Below are 15,580 nucleotides of genomic sequence, written 5' to 3'. Positions count from 1 at the left end.
TGGATAGGCCTTTTTTAAAGGTCGCGCAGAGAGCCTCGTTATTCCAGGATAATTCTGAAGCAAGAGTACGGAATTGTACGGCATACTCGCCAACGGAAGAATTACCCTGGACCAGGTTCAACAGGGCAGTCTCGGCAGAAGAAGCTCGGGCTGGCTCCTCGAAGACACTCCGGAGTTCAGTGAAGAAGGCCTGGACTGTGGCTGTGGCAGGATCATTGCGGTCCCAGAGCGGTGTGGCCCAAGACAAGGCCTTTCCTGAAAGAAGGCTTACTACGAACGCCACCTTAGACCGTTCTGAAGGAAACAAGTCCGACATCATCTCCATATGCAGGGAACACTGAGACAAAAATCCACGGCAGAGTCTGGAGTCCCCATCAAATTTGTCCGGCAGGGACAAGCGGAGGCTAGGAGCGGCCACTCGCTGCGGAGGAGGTGCAGGAGCTGGCGGAGGAGATGGTTGCTGCTGTAGCAGAGGCAGAAGTTGCTGTAACATGGCGGTCAACTGCGACAGCTGCTGTCCTTGTTGGGCAATCTGCTGCGATTGCTGAGCGACCACCGTGGGAAGATCAGCGAGACTTGGCAGCGGCACCTCAGCGGGATCCATGGCCGGATCTACTGTCACGATGCCGGCTGGCAGGTAGTGGATCCTCTGTGCCAGAGAGGGATTGGCGTGGACCGTGCTAGTGGACCGGTTCTAAGCCACTACTGGTTTTCACCAGAGCCCGCCGCAAAGCGGGATGGTCTTGCTGCGGCGGTAGTGACCAGGTCGTATCCACTAGCAACGGCTCACCTCTCTGGCTGCTGAAGATGGGCGCGGTACAAGGGAGTAGGCAGAAGCAAGGTCAGACGTAGCAGAAGGTCGGGGGCAGGCGGCAAGGTTCGTAGTCAGGATGGGTAGCAGAAGTTCAGGTACACAGGCTTTGGACACACTAAACGCTTTCACTGGCACAAGGCAACAAGATCCGGCAAGGGAGTGCAAGGGAGGAGACTAGATATAGCCAGGGAACAGGTGGGAACCAATTAAGCTAATTGGGCCAGGCACCAATCATTGGTGCACTGGCCCTTTAAGTCTCAGAGAGCTGGCGCGCGCGCGCCCTAGAGAGCGGAGCCGCGCGCGCCAGCACATGACAGCAGGGGACCGGGACGGGTAAGTGACCTGGGATGCGACTCGCGAGCGGGCGCGTCCCGCTGTGCGAATCGCATCCCCAACGGCCAAGACAGTGCAGCGCTCCCGGTCAGCAGGACTGACCGGGGCGCTGCAGGGAGAAAGACGCCGTGAGCGCTCCGGGGAGGAGCGGGGACCCGGAGCGCTAGGCGTAACACTGTGTGGATCAGGTGAGTATATAAAGACCAGACTCCTCCCACAAATTAGGTTAACTGTTTTAGCTAACATCCACTCATTTATATCAATTTAGGTAAATGAGAAAAACATAATTTGCATAATAATTTGGAACAGGGTGTAAAGTCTGTGGAGCCCGTACACAGAAGGGCTGAGGGAGCAGGAAGAAGCAGCACTCAAATGATCGCTATTCCATGTTCATTGTAGAGATTGATAGCCATCTAAGCACCCAGCCCCCCCCCCCCCAAGAAAACATTTGCTATGGCACGTCAAAAGTTTTCTGAAATGATAGTTACACTTTAGGTTTAAGCCATTGATTCCGCATTGAATTCAACGGGATTCTGCTGCACTGTGCACATGGCAGAATTTCCATGCCAGATGTTTCCAGCACGGAAATTCTGTTTTCCCTGTCCGCAGAGAGAATGAACACAGACAGCGCATTCCTGTGTGGTCCCGCAGTTTTGTAGTGTGAACATAGCCTTATATACATGATGATAACTCTTACCTTTAGCAACTCCTATCTTTTTAATTCCTCCAAAGTTTTTTATGGTCTACAGCAGATCTGGTGTCACTGCATGATGAGGGACATTTACCATTGGAGGTAGAGCTTTTTTTTTTTGCTTAGCTTGGATGCATTTATTGTTGTAGCCTAAGCATAGATTTGTGTGACATTTCATGAGGCCCAGAGGTTAGGCAATTTTGTGTAAATGCTCTACGTGGAGCAATTTAGGAATTTAATTTTGCAGTGGTAACACATTTATCTGAACTATTAAATTATGGCCTTCATGATCGTGCATGGTGAATGTCATAAATGCAAAAAATTCCAAACGTCAAAATTGCTGCTTTTTGATCACATCACGCCCCAGAATAAAAAATTATAGAGAATCATCAAAAAGTTACATATACAAATAAATCATTAATCGTTAAAAACTTCAGCTCAAGACACAAAAAATAAACCACAGCTCTGTAGGTGGACAAATAAAAACAGTTATAGAGGTCGGAACATGGCATTGAACAAACTTTTTTTTTTTTTCAAGTTTTTTTTTTTTTTACCTTAAAACGAAACAAAGTTTAGTATCATAGGAAATGTACTGACCCATAGAATAAGCATAGCATGTCAGATTTACTATATTGGGAGCTCTGAAAAATTGTGCCCCACAAAATTGTGCTGCTTTGGTCTAAGGGTGAAAAGTACAACGTCTTGGGTCGGTCCTGCATTTGTGGCACTCTTTTAGGAAGATTCTCCTTGTTTACAATATCTCAGCTTTTATTTTACTAGAGCAATATGAGACATGAAAGCTAAGCTGTGATTGGTTATTATGAGACACAAGGAGAATCTTCCAATATGATCATCAAACCCACAGTCCATCAGAGTAGATTCACATTTACTGTGATTTTGTGCCACAGGCAAATCCACCACAAAATCTGCGGGTTACACATGTAGTGTTGGATAAATATTTGCTGTGAACTTGCTGTAAGTTTTCTCTTTTCTCAATGTCTAAGGGGAAAACTGTAGCGAGTCTACAGCAGCTATGCATCCAACCATTCACATGATATTCAGACTTTTTTGTAGCTTTTTCTTTGTTGGAATTACACAAGTCAGTATAAAAAGGTTGGATTTACTTTACAGCTCCTTTCACACAACCGTTTAGTCCTGGTAGTGTGACGGCCTTTATGAAGATAGCAGAAGAAAAATTTAGTGCTTGCGCCGTCCTTTTCTCCTGCTATCTTTGGCCACAATCACGGGAGTTATAATGGACGTTAGAGGAATCCCATTCAGGTGAATGGGATCCTCTTTGCCCGTTATAACTCCAGTTATACTCCGTTACAATAACGGACGTTAATGGCCCGCAAAGTTCCGAAAAAATAAATAAAAGCCATTTACATCCGTTTGTAACGGAGCAATTACACAGTGTGAAAGCAGCCCAACATAATACAGATTCATTTTGCATTTGTATTACAGCCACAAGTACTAGCCTGACCGTGGTTCTGATTAGCAAAATTTAACACAGAGGGCTCATGCCCCAAATGTTTAGGACCCTAGCAACACCCCTGTGGAACACTCTGCCAGAGGAAGTGGTTACTTCAGTACAAGAGTTCCAATGAGGCATGGGTACATTTTTGGAGTGTAATAGTATTACAGGTTATAGACACTGGAGTAGTCCGGAGAAGGGTAATTGATCCAAGGATTTATTCTTATTGTCAGATTTTGAGCCTGGTAGGAATTTTTCTTCGTAAATTGGGGAAATTGGTTCTTTATTTACCTTCCTCTGTATTAACATTTCAGGGTAATAACCTGGATGACAGCATTACAAACTATTTACTATGAATGATGCCCTACACGATCCGAAATCTACTCAATAAGAAAAAATAAATTACTCAATAAGCTGCTATTGACAAATAAGTATAACATTCCTCATAACTTTTTCCACATTGTTTCATGATCAAATTCCTCCATAAATATTCTAAATATTCTCAGCTAGCTAGTCAGAACCCCCCCCCCCCCCCATAACAGTCATAATACCATGGACAGTAAAGCAATAAAAGAAACCCATAAACATGCTGACTGCAATGCATGGTGCACCTATAGAGGAGGAGGATGTCAAATTTTTTTTTATGCAAACAAAAGCCATGCACATTTTGGTATCCCATTTTCAAAAGAAATAGTGCTTAAAGCTTTTTGTTAGGATTATGTGATGGATACTTACAAAGAATTCAAAAGCAATATTGCTGTCAGGATGTACAAATTCAAAGCTGACTGTTCCTTCCTGTTTCAAGTTCACTGAATACATTAATGTTGCTGTACATTCATCGGTATTTGATGCCACATATTCCCCACGGGCCTCCCACTGTGACCTAGGAGACAAAATAGTATCAAGCATCCACAAAGTTATTCATTTTACCTAGCTGTGAGGTACAAAAATGAACCTCACATAAAAGAAAAGCAAATTTTTTTAACTATGACTTACTATATTAATTATGACTTACTATGTATTAATTACTTGTATTAATTATGAATTATATTGATTTACTACTAAAAATATGCAGTGAAACTTCATAAAATGTCCCTGTCTTCGACTCCTATTTAATAGTAGCGCAAGGTTAAAACAGGCACTTTGGATGATGTTAGGCAGTTTTTGATCTTATGTTATAGGCCTCTATAATAAGGTAAGCTCCTCCACGGTGCACTCTATACTCAAATTGGCTTTACTCTGTCTTTCTGGTGAAGCTATTAGCAAATGTAAGAAAGGCCTTTTTTTGCTCAATTTTTTGCTCCATTTTTTGCGTGCAGCAAGACAAGAAAGCCCTTGTGCTTGAAAATCATGTGCCCCTCCAACCTCGGGAAACTTTCTTGATTGTCTAAATACCATCATGCCAGTGGAGGAGCTCTATGCCACCTTGGATAATTTGTATGTTAACTTTAATCAGGTTTGGTTTTGTTGCCAGCATTTTTGCAACTCTAGTACCTAAGTTTTTCACGACGAGCCATGGTGTCATAGTTGTTGCTTCTTTTCATCTGTTTTGTTTTAGGCCTACAGTGAAGGAAAAATTATTTGCTCCCCTGCTGATTTTGTATGTTTGCCCACTGACAAAGAAATGATCAGTCTATAATTTTAATAGTAGGTTTATTTGAACAGCGAGTGACAGAACAACAACAAATCCACAAAAAAAACATTTCACATAAATAATGAATTTATTTGCATTTGATCCTTTATCTACAATATTTCCGAATCCGAGGTGTCTTTTATATAGTTAATGAGCTGAGATTAGGAGCATTCTCTTAAAGGAGTAGTCCAGTGGTGAAAAACGCATCCTTAGGATAGGGGATAAGTTTCAGGCCCCAGCGATCGGACCCCCCATAATCTCTCTGTACGGGGCCCCGGCTAGCTGGCCAGATAGCACGTGTCGACCACTGCACGAAGCGGTGGCCGACACGCCCCCTCAATATACAACTCTATGGCAGAGCCGGAGATTGCCGAAGGCTGTGCCATAGAGTTGTATTGAGGGGGCATGTCAGCCGCAGCTTCGTGCGGTGGTCAACACGCCCCCTTCCCGCAGGCTGTCGGGGCCCTGTACAGGAGATCACGGGGGGCCTCAGCGGTCGGACCCCTGCGATCTGAAACTTAGGATAGGGGATAAGTTTTTCACCACTGGACTACCCCTTTAAAGGGTGTGCTCTTATTCTTATCTTGTTACCTGTATTAAAGACACCTGTCCACAAAAGCACTAAATCAGATTTCAAATGCTCCACCATGGCTACAAGACCATCGCTAAGCAGCTTGGTGAGAATTATTCGCAAATGGAAGGAACAAAAAATAACACAGGAGTTCTACACAAGATCACACCATTGTGAGAAATGTGAGGAATCAGCCCAATGCCAAATGGGAGAATTGTGTCAATTAACTAAAAACAATTGGGAACACACTACACCATGAAGAACTAAAACATACCCGTCTGAAGTTTGCTAAGGAACATCGTAATGATTCAGGAATTCATTGGAAAACTTCAGACAGGTCTGTATATGTACTTTCTTAAAGGGGTACTCACTTTATTTATTTTTTTTTTTTTTTTTTAAATCAACTGGTGCCAGAAAGTAAAAAATATTTGATATTAAAAATTCTTAATCCTTCCAGTTCTTATTAGCGGCTGTATGCTCCACAAGAATGTCTTTTCTTATTGGATTTCTTTTCTGTCACGACCACAGTGCTCTCTGCTGACACCTCTGTCTATTTTAGGAACTGTCCAGAGCAGCATATGTTTGCTATGGGGATTTTTTCCTGCTCTGGACAGTTCCTGACATGGTGTCAGCAGAGAGCACTGTGGTCGTGGCAGAAAATAAATCCAAAAAGAAAAGAATTTCCTCTGTAGTATACAGCCGCTAATAAGTACTGGAAGGATTAAGATTTTTTTCATAGAAGTAATTTACAAATCTGTTTTACTTTCTGGCATCAGTTGATTTAATAAAAATAAAAATAAAAATAAAAAAAAGTTTGCCCACGGAGTACCTTGGCCCTGGCTCCCTGGTACTTAAGGACAGGGCGTACCTGTATGCTCGTGGGAATTCCGGTACCCAACGCTCACCGGGTGGGGGACGGGATGCCTGCTGCAATCATTCAGCAGGCATCCCGTGACAATGCCTGGGGGGGGTCCTGAGAATTCAGATGAGCGATTTGCTGCGATTCCGGGCTGATTGGGTCTCTGGTGACCCGATCCCCTGAAAAATAGGGATGATCTGAGCTGTCCGTGACAGCCCTGATCATCCTAGAGGATAGGAACGAGATGGCAGGGGTGCCACCTCCTCCTATCCCCTGCCCTGTCCCGCCCCTATCAGGACTCACCGGCAAATCGCAGGGCAGTTGCAGGGTGTTAAAGTTCATATCCCCTGCCCTGCTCGCCCCTCGATGTCCGGGCAGAGTGGGAGAAGATGGCAACGGCGGTGGAGGCCGTTGATGCGGGAGGGATCGGCGGCTGTTACCTGATGACACGCGGGGACCGGAACCGGCGGCAGAAAGGATTCACAGGTAAGTGGATACAGCCAGGGCCAAGTCAGAGGCAGCAGTGAAGATCGCTGTAAAGTGATCTTCACTGCTGCTTCTAGGAGTTTCAAAACATCAACTCCCAGCATGCCCAGACAGCATTTGGCTGTCTGGGCATTCTGGGAGTGGTAGTTTTGCAACATCTGGAGAGCCACAGTTTGGACACCACTGTATAGTGGTCTCCAATCTGTGCCCTTCCAGATGTTGCAATACTACAACTCTCAGCATGCCCAGACAGTCCAGACATGCTGAGAGTTGTAGCTCTGTAACATCTGGTCCTTCAGATGTTGCAGAACTACAACTCCCAGCATGCCTGCACAGTCTCGGCATGCTGGGAGTTATAGTTTTGCAACATCTGGAGGCATACTGGTTGGGAAACATTGTCTATTTCCTATCGCAATGTTTCCCAACCTGTGTGCCTCCAGCAAAACTACAACTCCCAGCGTGCACTGACAGACCATGCATGCTGGGAGTTGTAGTTTTGCAACAGCTGGAGGCACACCGTCTGGGAAACACAGAGTTAAGTAACTCAGTGTTTTGCAACCAGTGTGCCTCCAGCTGTTGCATAACTACAACCCCCAGCATGCACGGACAGCCAAAGAGCATGCTGGAAGTTATAGTAGTATGCCTTCAGCTGGTACATTGCTACAAGTCCCAGCATGCCTTTAAGCTGTCACTGAATGCTGAGAATTGTAATTTTTGCAACAGCTGGAGCCCTCCAGTGTGCCTCCAGTGTGTACAGTCGCACGGGCGGGGGTTTACAGTGAGTTTCTCTCTGCAAGTTTGAGAGGTATATACACATAACGCTACACAGTTAACCCCCCCAATAAAAATGAAAACATTTCATACGGCAGTGTTTCCAAAATGGAGCCTCCAGCTGCTGCAAAGCAACAACTCCCAGTGAAGCCAAACAGCTATTGACTGTCAAGGCATGCTAGGAGTTTTGCAACAGCTGGAGACACTATGTTTTGGAAACACTGCCGTAGGGTAACTTTGGTATCGGAGGCAAGTGTAATTCTTGCATCTGGGTCCGTCCCATGCAAATCCCTAATTTAGGCCTCAAATGCGCATGGCGCTCTCTCACTTCGGAGCCCTGTCGTATTTCAAGGCAACAGTTTAGGGTCACATATGGGGTATCTCCGTACTAAGGAGAAATTGCCTAACAAATTTTGGGGGGCTTTTTCTCCTTTTACCCCTTATGAAAAGGTAAAGTTGGGGTCTACTCCAGCATGTTATTGTATAAAAATTGAATTTTTTTACACTAACATGCCTGTGTTGCTCAATACTTTTCATTTTTACAAAAGGTAAATGGAGAAAAAGACCCCCAAAATTTGTAACGCAATTTCTTCTGAGTAAGGAAATACCACATATGTGGATGTAAAATGCTCTGCAGGCGCACAACAAGGCTCAGGAGTTAGAGCACCATGTACATTTGAGGTGATTTGCACAGGGGTGGCTGATAGTTACAGCGGTTCTGAAACAAAACACCCACATGTGACCCCATTTTGGAAACTACACGCCTCACAGACCGTAATAAGGGGTATAGTGAGCCTTAACACCCCACAGGTGTTTGAAGAATTTTTGTTAAATTTGGACGTGAAAATGAAATTTTTTTTATTTTTTCACTAAAATGCTGTTGTTATCCCAAATTTTCCATTTTCACAAGGGGTAATAGAAGACCTGGTTTAACACATTTTGGGGGCTTTTTTCCTGAGTATATAAATACCCCATGTATGGGTGTAAAGTGCTCTGCTGGTGCACTACAGTGCTCAGAAGAGAAGGAGCACCATTGGGCTTTTGGAGAGAGAATGAGTCTGGAATTGAAGGCCATGTGCGTTTACAAAGCCCCCATAGTGCCAGAACATTGCCCTCCCCCCACATGTGACCCCATTTTGGAAACTACACCCCTCACGTAATGTAATAATGCGCCCACTTGCGCCCACTTGTCCCCACTTGGGTCTGACAGATTTTTTTGAACAGTGGTCCATGAAAATGAAAAATCTAATTTTTCATTTGCACAGCCCACTGTTCCAAAGATCTTTCAAACACCAGTGGGTGTAAATGCTCACTGCACCCCTTATTACATTCTCTAAGGGGTATAGTTTCTAAAATGGGGTCACATGTGGGGAGGTCCACTGTTCTGGCACCATGGGGGCTTTGTAAACGCACATGGTCCCCGGCTTCCATTCCAAATTCTCTCTCCAAAAGCTCAATGGCGCTCCTTTTCTTCTGAGCATTGTAGTTCACCCACAGAGCACTTTACATCCACATATGGGGTATTTGCATTCTCAGAAGAAATGGGGTTAAAATGTTTGGGAGGCTTTTTCTCCTATTACCCCTTGTGAAAATTAAAAATTTGGGGTAACACTAGCATTTTATTGAAAAAAAATCTAATTTTTCATTTTCAAACACCTGTGGGGTGTAAAGGTTCACTGTACCCCTTGTTACGTGCTTTGAGGCGTGTAGTTTCCAAAATAGTATGCCACGTGTTTTATTATTTTTTTTTTTTTTTTTGCTGTTCTGGCACCATAGGGGTTTCCTAAATGCGACATGCCCCCCCAAAAAAAAAAATTTCAGCAAAATTTGCTTTCCAAAAGCCAAAATGTGACTCCTCTTCTGAGCATTGTAGTGCTCCCACAGTGCACTTGACATCCACACATGGGGTATTTCCATACTCAGAAGAGAGAGATGGGGTTACAAATTTTGGGGGGCAAAATTTGTTACATTCCTTGAAGGGTGTAGTTTCCCAAATAGTATACCATGTGGGGTGTTTTTCACTTTTCTGGCACCATAGGGGCTTTCTAAATGTGACATGCCCCCCAAAAACCATTTCAGAAAAAAATCACTCTCCAAAATCCCATTGTCGTTCCTTCCCTTCTGAGCCCTCTACTGTGCCCGCCGAACACTTTACATACACATACACTTGTGATGCACACATAAAGTAGACATATTGTATATGTGAATCAATATATAATTTATTTGGTATGTCTATTTTCCTTACAAGCAGAGCTTGTAAGTTCGAAAAATTTAAACTTTTCAAATTTTTCATAATTTTATAAATTTTTCACCAAGAAATTGTCACACACCTGAATGCAGGCTGTCACGGAGCTGGATGTGGATCCTCTACCTGTGTGGCTGATGACTCTGACTGTATCAGGGAGCGGAGTCTAAGGTGCCGCTGGTCTTCTCCAGATCCCGCCGCAAAGCAGAATGGATTTGCTGCGGCAGGCGACACCCAGGTCGCTACCCCCAATACGGCTCGACCAAACAGGTAATTGGGCCAAGCGAGGTACCAGAGGATGAGACAGGCGTAGTCAACGTAGCAGGAGGTCTAGGCAGGCGGCAAAGGTTCGGAGTCAAAAAACGTAGCAGGAAGGTCTGGAAACATGGGTAGGCAAAACAGGCAATAGGAATGGTTTCTCTTGAGTACTGAAGATCCGGCAGGCTAGTGTGGGAGGTGCAAACAACTTATAACATAAGGGCAGGTGCATTCACTAATTATGGGCGCACTGGTCCTTTAAATTTCAAAGCCCCCCGGCGCGCGCGTGCCCTAAGGGACGGGGACGCGCACATCGGGGCTGAGAAGAAGGAACAGGAGCGGAACGGGATTCACATGCGGGCGCATCCCGCGATGCGAATCCCAGCCCCGCCGGGAGTCGGGGACGCTGCGCTCGTGGGCGGAGCGCAGCATGTTACAGTAACACCCCCCCCCCCCCCACCCTTTGCTCTCCCCCTCCTTTTATGGTTCAAGAATTTTTTGGGAAGATCCTGATCCAGAATGTTATCCTGTGGCTCCCAACACCTCTCTTCAGAACCGAATCCCTCCCAGTCAACAAGAAACTTTTACCTCTGATGAGCTTGGAGTCCAGTATTTCCTTGACAGAATATACATCAGAGGTGCCAGAGATGGGAGTGGGAGTGATTTCCTCTTTAATGAAGTGGTTATAGATGACGGGTTTTAGGAGGGAGACGTGGAAAGAATTTGGGATCCGGAGGGAGGAAGGCAGATGTAGTGAATATGCCACAGGATTAAGTCATCTCTTGACCTTGAAAGGCCCCAAATAGCGTGGTCCCAGTTTGCAGCAAGGTACTCTGAAGCGAATGTATTTAGAAGACAGTCATACCTTGTCCCTGGACACCTTTTCCTGTCTGCTTGGGATTTCATGCGGGTCGAGGCACGAAGAAGGGAGAGACAAGTCTTCTTCCAAATGGCGGTAAAGTCCCATACGGCATGACCAGCCAACAGAGAAGAATGACCCCATTTCAAGATCCAGAGTCTCAAACGAGGAGAAACATAAGTCTTCGAAGGGGGCAGATGCTGAAGACTTGCTGGTGCTGCAGAAATCAGACGATCTGGAAAAACAATATGTTGCAGATGGGATTCCAGGTCTTGTACCTCTGACCATCTAGATAGAGCATCAGCCCGAAAATTCTTCTCCGCAGGGCGAAGATGAATAAGAAAGTTAAACCTGGAGAAAAACCGGGACCAGCGAGCCTGACGTGGATTGAGACGATGGGCTGTCTGAAGATAAAGCAAATTCTTGTGATCCGTATAGATGGTTATAGGATGCACAGAGCCCTCTAAGAGATTATGCCATTCTTCCAAGGCCAACTTAATAGCCAGAAGCTCTCGATCTCCTATAGTATAATTTCTCTCTGCTGGAGAGAAGGTCTTCGAGAAGAATCCGCAAGTCACAGTTTTACCCTTGAAGGATTTTGGTGTCAAGATTGCACCTGCACCTACAGAAGACGCGTCCACCTCTAAAGTAAAAGGCTTGTCCGGATCTGGTCGTGACAACACCGGAGCTGATGCGAAGGCAGATTTTAAATTTTTTGAAGGCTTCTTCAGCCTCTGGAGACCTAATCTTAGGATTGGCAGCTTTTTTGGTTAGCGCTACGATGGGGGCAACAAAAGGTGGAGTAGTGGGGAATAAACTGTCGATAATAATTGGCAAAGCCAAGGAAGCGCTGAATGGCTTTCAGTCCAGTTGGTTGAGGCCACTCCAGTACAGTAGATAACTTGTTTGGATCCATTTGTAGTCCTTGACTGGTAACAATATATCCCAGAAACGGAAGGCTAGTCTTTTCAAAGGTAAACTTTTCTAGTTTTGCGTAGAGTTGATTATCTCGGAGAAGCTGCAGAACTTGACGGAGATGGAGATGGCGAGTGTGGAGACCGGGTGAATAGATGAGGATGTCATCCAAATAGACAACGACACAGAAGTAGAGAAGGTCCTGAAAAAGGTCGCTGACAAACTCCTGGAAGACTGCTGGAGCATTACAAAGTCCGAATGGCATAACTAGATATTCGAAATGTCCATCATGAGTATTGAACACGGTCTTCCGCTCGTCCCCTTCTCTTATACGAAGTTATAGGCACCTCGAAGATCCAATCTGGAGAAAATCCTGGCACCTAGCAGACAGTCAAAAAAACTCAGAGATTGACGGAAGGGGATAACTGTTTAACTATGATTTTATTCAGTCCCCGGTAATCGATGCAAAAATGCAAGGACCCATCTTTCTTTTCCACGAAAAAGAACCCAGTTCCAGCAGGAGAAGAGGACTTTCTGATAAATCCTTTCTGTAGGTTCTCCTGGATATAGGTTGACATGGCCAGGGTTTCAGGAACAGACAAGGGGTAGATAAGGCCCCTGGGAGGTGTGGTGCAGGGCAGCAAGTCTATTGGACAATCGTATGGACCACGTGAAGGCAAAACTTCTGCTTGCTTTTGGCTGAAGACATCAGCAAATTCCTGGAGGGAGGAAGGTAACCCGGGTAGAGGTCTAGACGAAGGGTCCAACTTGGTCACACGTATGTAAATGCAGTGATTGTTGCAATGCAGATCCCAGCGAAGGACTTCTACAGTTTTCCAATCCAGCTCTGGGGCATGGAGCTGCAACCAAGCAAGAGAGAAGTACAGTGTGGGAGTACGTAGAAGAACAAGTTCTCCCTATGGGAGACTCCGACCTGCATCAACAGGGGTTCAGTGCGATATAGCATGGTACAGTCCAGTTTTTCTCCATTGACCATAGAGATGAACAGTGATTTCAGAATGCGTAAAACTGCAGACGATACATATGTACTAGAGAGGCATCAATAAAGTTTCCTGCAGAGCCAGAGTCCAGAAAGGCAAGAACTGAGAGGTTCACTTTGGAAGCAAGAAGAAGCTGAACCATCATATTCAAGCGGGGAGAGGAAGAATTCACACCTAGGGAGGCCTCTCCAACAAACCTTAGGTGCGAGCGTTTCCCTGTGGCTGAGCACGCAGAGGACAGTTCTTAAGGAAGTGGTCTGCACTGGCGCAGTATAAACAAAGATTTTCAGTTTGTTGGCGAGTCCTTTCTTGCAGGGTTAGGCGAGACCTTTCCACTTGCATAGCCTCCACTGCGGGGGGGGGGCAACGTAGAAGATTTGCGGTGGTTGATGGAAGACTGGCGCCGAGGTCGTGCCTTTCTTGAAGTAGCGCCTCTCGTTGCTCGGAGAAACGGATACCGATCCGGGATGCCAATTGTATTAGTTCATTCAGGTCTGATGGCAACCCACGGGCAGCGAGGACATCCTTAATTTGACTCGATAATCCTCTCTTAAAGGTAGCACAGAGAGCTTAATTATTTCAGGCCAATTCCGACACCAGGGTTCGGAACCTGATGGCGAACTCGCCAACAGTGGAGCTGCCCTGAGAAAGACTCAGCAGAGCAGTCTCAGCGGAGGAAGCACAAGCAGATCCCTCGAAGACAGAGTGAAATTCCGACAGGAATGCCTTGAGATTGGTAGTGATGACATCCCTGTGATCCCACAGCAGAGTTGTCCAAGCCAAGGCCCTTCCTGATAGGAGACTGATTACGAAGGCCACCTTTGCTCGTTCTGTGGAGAACTGGTCCGCCATGAGCTCAATGTGCATGGAGCACTGGGTCACGAAACCTCGGCAGAACTTGGAACCCCCCCCCTCATACTTTTCGGAAAGAGACAGACGGAGTTTGGTTCAGGAGGAGACTGCAGAAGTGGGAGGCTGTACTGGAGCTGGAGAAGGAGGCTGTGGCGGATGCTGCTGAGCAGATAGCAACTGCTGCATCATGGCAGATAGCTGGTTAAGCTGCTGTGCCTGATGGGCCAACTGCTGGGACTGGAGCACCACGATAGATGCAAGATCTGAGTTGTCTGGCAGAGGAACCCCAGTTGGATCCATGGCTGGATCTTACTGTCATGCACCTGAATGCGGGCTGTCACGGAGCTGGATGTGGATCCTCTACCTGTGTGGCTGATGACTCGGACCGTATTGGGGAGCGGAGTCTAAGGTGCCGCTGGTCTTCACCAGAGCCCGCCGCAAAGCAGGATAAATTTGCTGCGGCAGGCGACACCCAGGTCGCTACCCCCAATACGGCTTGACCACACAGATAACTGGGCAAAGCGATGTACCGGAGGATGAGACAGAGGCGAAGTCAAAGTAGCAGAAGGTCTAGGCAGGCGGCAAAGGTTCGGAGTAAAAAAAAACTTACCATAAATGTCTGGAAACACGGGTGGGCAAAACACCACTGAAGATCCGGCAGGGACGTGTGGGAGGTGCAAACAGCTTATAAAATAGGGGCAGGTGCATTTACTAATTATGGGTGCACTGGCCCTTTAAATTTCAAAGCCCCGGTGTGCGCACGCCCTAATGGACGGGGAGGCGCGCATCGGGGCTGAGAGGAAGGGGCAGGAGCGTAACGAGGTAATGGACGGGATTCGCATGCGGGCGCGCCCCGCAATGCGAATCCCGGCCCCTACGGGAGTCGGGGACGCTGCGCTCACGGCCGGAGTGCACCATGTTACAATTTTGCAAGTATCAACGAAAATTTACAACTATGTTAAAGTAGAATATGCCACGAAAAAACAATCTCGGAATCAAATTCATAAGTAAAAGTGGTAGCAATTGTTTTCTTGGTGACTAAAGTCCCAGCTGCTTTAAAATCATATAGTTCTGGACCGTTTCCTCACTGTTCTCATGATAACTAAAAGTCCCTGACGTGAGATCTTGCATGGAGCACCTGACCAAGGTAGATTGATAGTTATTGTGCATTTCTTCCATTTACAAATAATCAATTAAACTATATAAAAGAGTTCTCCTAATCTTAACTCAATACCCAAATAAAAGACACCTGGGAGCCAGATATTCTGCTTATTTGTCTAATTCTTATTAGGCTTCTTTCACACTGCCATTATAACACGGCAGGGTGACAGCTTTCGGGAGAGCCAGGCTGAATAGCAGGAGAAAAATTACTGCTTGTGCCATCTTTTTCTCCCGCTATTCATAACGGTAGTGTGAAAGGGGCCTTTAATAGAAATCAATTCATAACTTATTTGAAATGTGTTTTTCAGTATTATTTTTGTTGCTATTATGTTTCTCACCGTTCAACTAAACCTACCATTAAAATTATAGACTGATTATTTTGAACAAAGAAATGAGCAGAGGATCAAATTATTTTACCGCATGGGCATGGCACTTTTTCCCTAATTTTTTCACTCCTCTTCCTCTTCTTTTCCACCTCTATTGTTGAACTCCTACATCCTTAATTTCTAGTATTAATATTTGCATGGCAAGCAATTAACTGTATTTTGTAAAACCTTGTGTATGTGAGCTTGCTCTTATATTATGACATGTTCTTCTGCACACAATTGTGTTTTCTCATTTCTTATTATTCTTTTCTGATATGCCTGCAATTATTCT

General features: G+C 45.5%; 1 protein-coding gene across 5 annotated transcripts in view; it reads right to left on the bottom strand.

Moving 5' to 3' along the window:
- The window catches only part of ELAPOR1 (endosome-lysosome associated apoptosis and autophagy regulator 1), a 438,781-nt gene that overhangs the window by 285,262 nt on the left and 137,939 nt on the right, over positions 1-15,580 (bottom strand). For all 5 annotated transcript variants that reach the window (XM_056557720.1, XM_056557717.1, XM_056557718.1 and 2 more), the window contains one exon: positions 4,048-4,195. In XM_056557720.1, coding sequence (XP_056413695.1) covers positions 4,048-4,195 — 148 coding nt within the window. The remainder of the gene's footprint in view (positions 1-4,047; positions 4,196-15,580) is intronic.

This window comes from Hyla sarda, chromosome 2, assembly GCF_029499605.1.
Source record: "Hyla sarda isolate aHylSar1 chromosome 2, aHylSar1.hap1, whole genome shotgun sequence".
Lineage (NCBI taxonomy): Eukaryota > Metazoa > Chordata > Amphibia > Anura > Hylidae > Hyla > Hyla sarda.
This window is presented reverse-complemented; position numbering and strand designations above follow the sequence as displayed.